The sequence below is a fragment of the Amphimedon queenslandica genome, unplaced genomic scaffold (genome assembly GCF_000090795.2).
Source record: "Amphimedon queenslandica unplaced genomic scaffold, v1.1 AMPQUscaffold_12796, whole genome shotgun sequence".
Taxonomy (NCBI): Eukaryota; Metazoa; Porifera; class Demospongiae; order Haplosclerida; family Niphatidae; genus Amphimedon; species Amphimedon queenslandica.
Window position 1 is genome coordinate 1 of NW_003546968.1, and position 1,261 is coordinate 1,261.

The following is a 1,261-nucleotide window of genomic DNA, read 5'->3' on the forward strand; positions in this document are numbered from 1 at the left end:
CTTTTTTGAGCAAGCAATTCCGGACTGTCTTGATTAGGTGAGGAGGATCAGAAAAACAATAAATATATCTATGACAATATTATAGATGCATAATGGCTATAATACAAGTATACCTTTTCTCTTCGGCATGTATATTAAGAATCTTGTATACGAGCTTATCTGACAGGTCATGTAGGGCCACCAATCTCCTGTTAACGGAAGCCCCATCAAATGTAGTTGCAATAACCTGAATAATAATTATGATTGCATTATCTGAACATGTACCAACATTAGATATATTACCTTGAATCCGATACGCTCCAATCTAAATACAGCTTCCCAAAATAAAGGAAATAGTTGCTCACCAACCAAACTCACACAGGGGAATTGTGCATAAGGAAATTTAAGAAAAGTAAATAATCCCTTTACCATGAAAGAAACCATAGATTTGGCTAAAGGTGGTGGGGTGTTCTCGGAGTCTAAAGACTTCTCAAAACGCATCAGATGATTATTGATATCCCCTATGTCTGTGAACCCTACCAATTTACCTGTATGCTTATTGTACACAAGATCTTCTCGAATATGCATTTCGTCAATAAGAACTACAATTAGATTGTGATACTTGGCTGAGGTCATCAGTTTAGATGCCAGAAGCAGTTGGTTATCAACTTGAGATGAAAAGCCAGCCTCAGCCTTAACGGCATTTGAATAATCCCTTAATGTGCGCTGGGAAGGGAGTGCTATACAGCCAGAGTCTCGGATCGTTTCATAGGCTTTACTAGATTGGTGCCTCAAATATATACACCATCTGAGAATCATTGGATGCCAGCGAACACCATTCTTCTTTGAGCCTGTCTTAGATAGAGCTAGCTTCTGTTGATTCCAGAACAATGACTGAAATGAATCATCTGAGAACTTCTCTGCGATATTAAATTCTTCCTGCTCCATAATCTTCTCAAAATCCAGTGAGGTTTCTTCATCTACAACAACACTATCTGTTTCTATTGCCTTTTCAAGCTTCGTCTGTAAGCGTCTCACTTTAACTGTAAGTGCACGGTTCTTTTTGTGAAGCCCATGCAGACGCGTAACCATTTCTTCTCTTGACAAATGACAATAATTAACATGGCTGGAAGGGTCGCTTGCATCTTTAGATGAATGTTTCTCTAATCTGGAAGCATATCTATGTAATGATGACCTATAAAATGGCGTATGAAAATAATACAATATGTTTTTACATGATGTACATGTATATGTACATTCAAGTATATATACCTATACTCAT

The 1,261-nt window shown here is 37.5% G+C and overlaps 1 protein-coding gene across 1 annotated transcript; it reads right to left on the bottom strand.

Moving 5' to 3' along the window:
* Positions 1 to 15: 15 nt before the first annotated feature.
* On the bottom strand, positions 16 to 1,196 carry LOC109586734 (uncharacterized; the record flags this gene model as incomplete). Its single annotated transcript, XM_020002937.1, has 3 exons — positions 283 to 1,196; positions 114 to 226; positions 16 to 68 (listed from the first exon to the last, which is right to left on the bottom strand). Coding segments are annotated over exons 1-3 (955 nt in total), but the record flags the coding sequence as incomplete, so codon positions are not given.
* Positions 1,197 to 1,261: the final 65 nt, after the last annotated feature.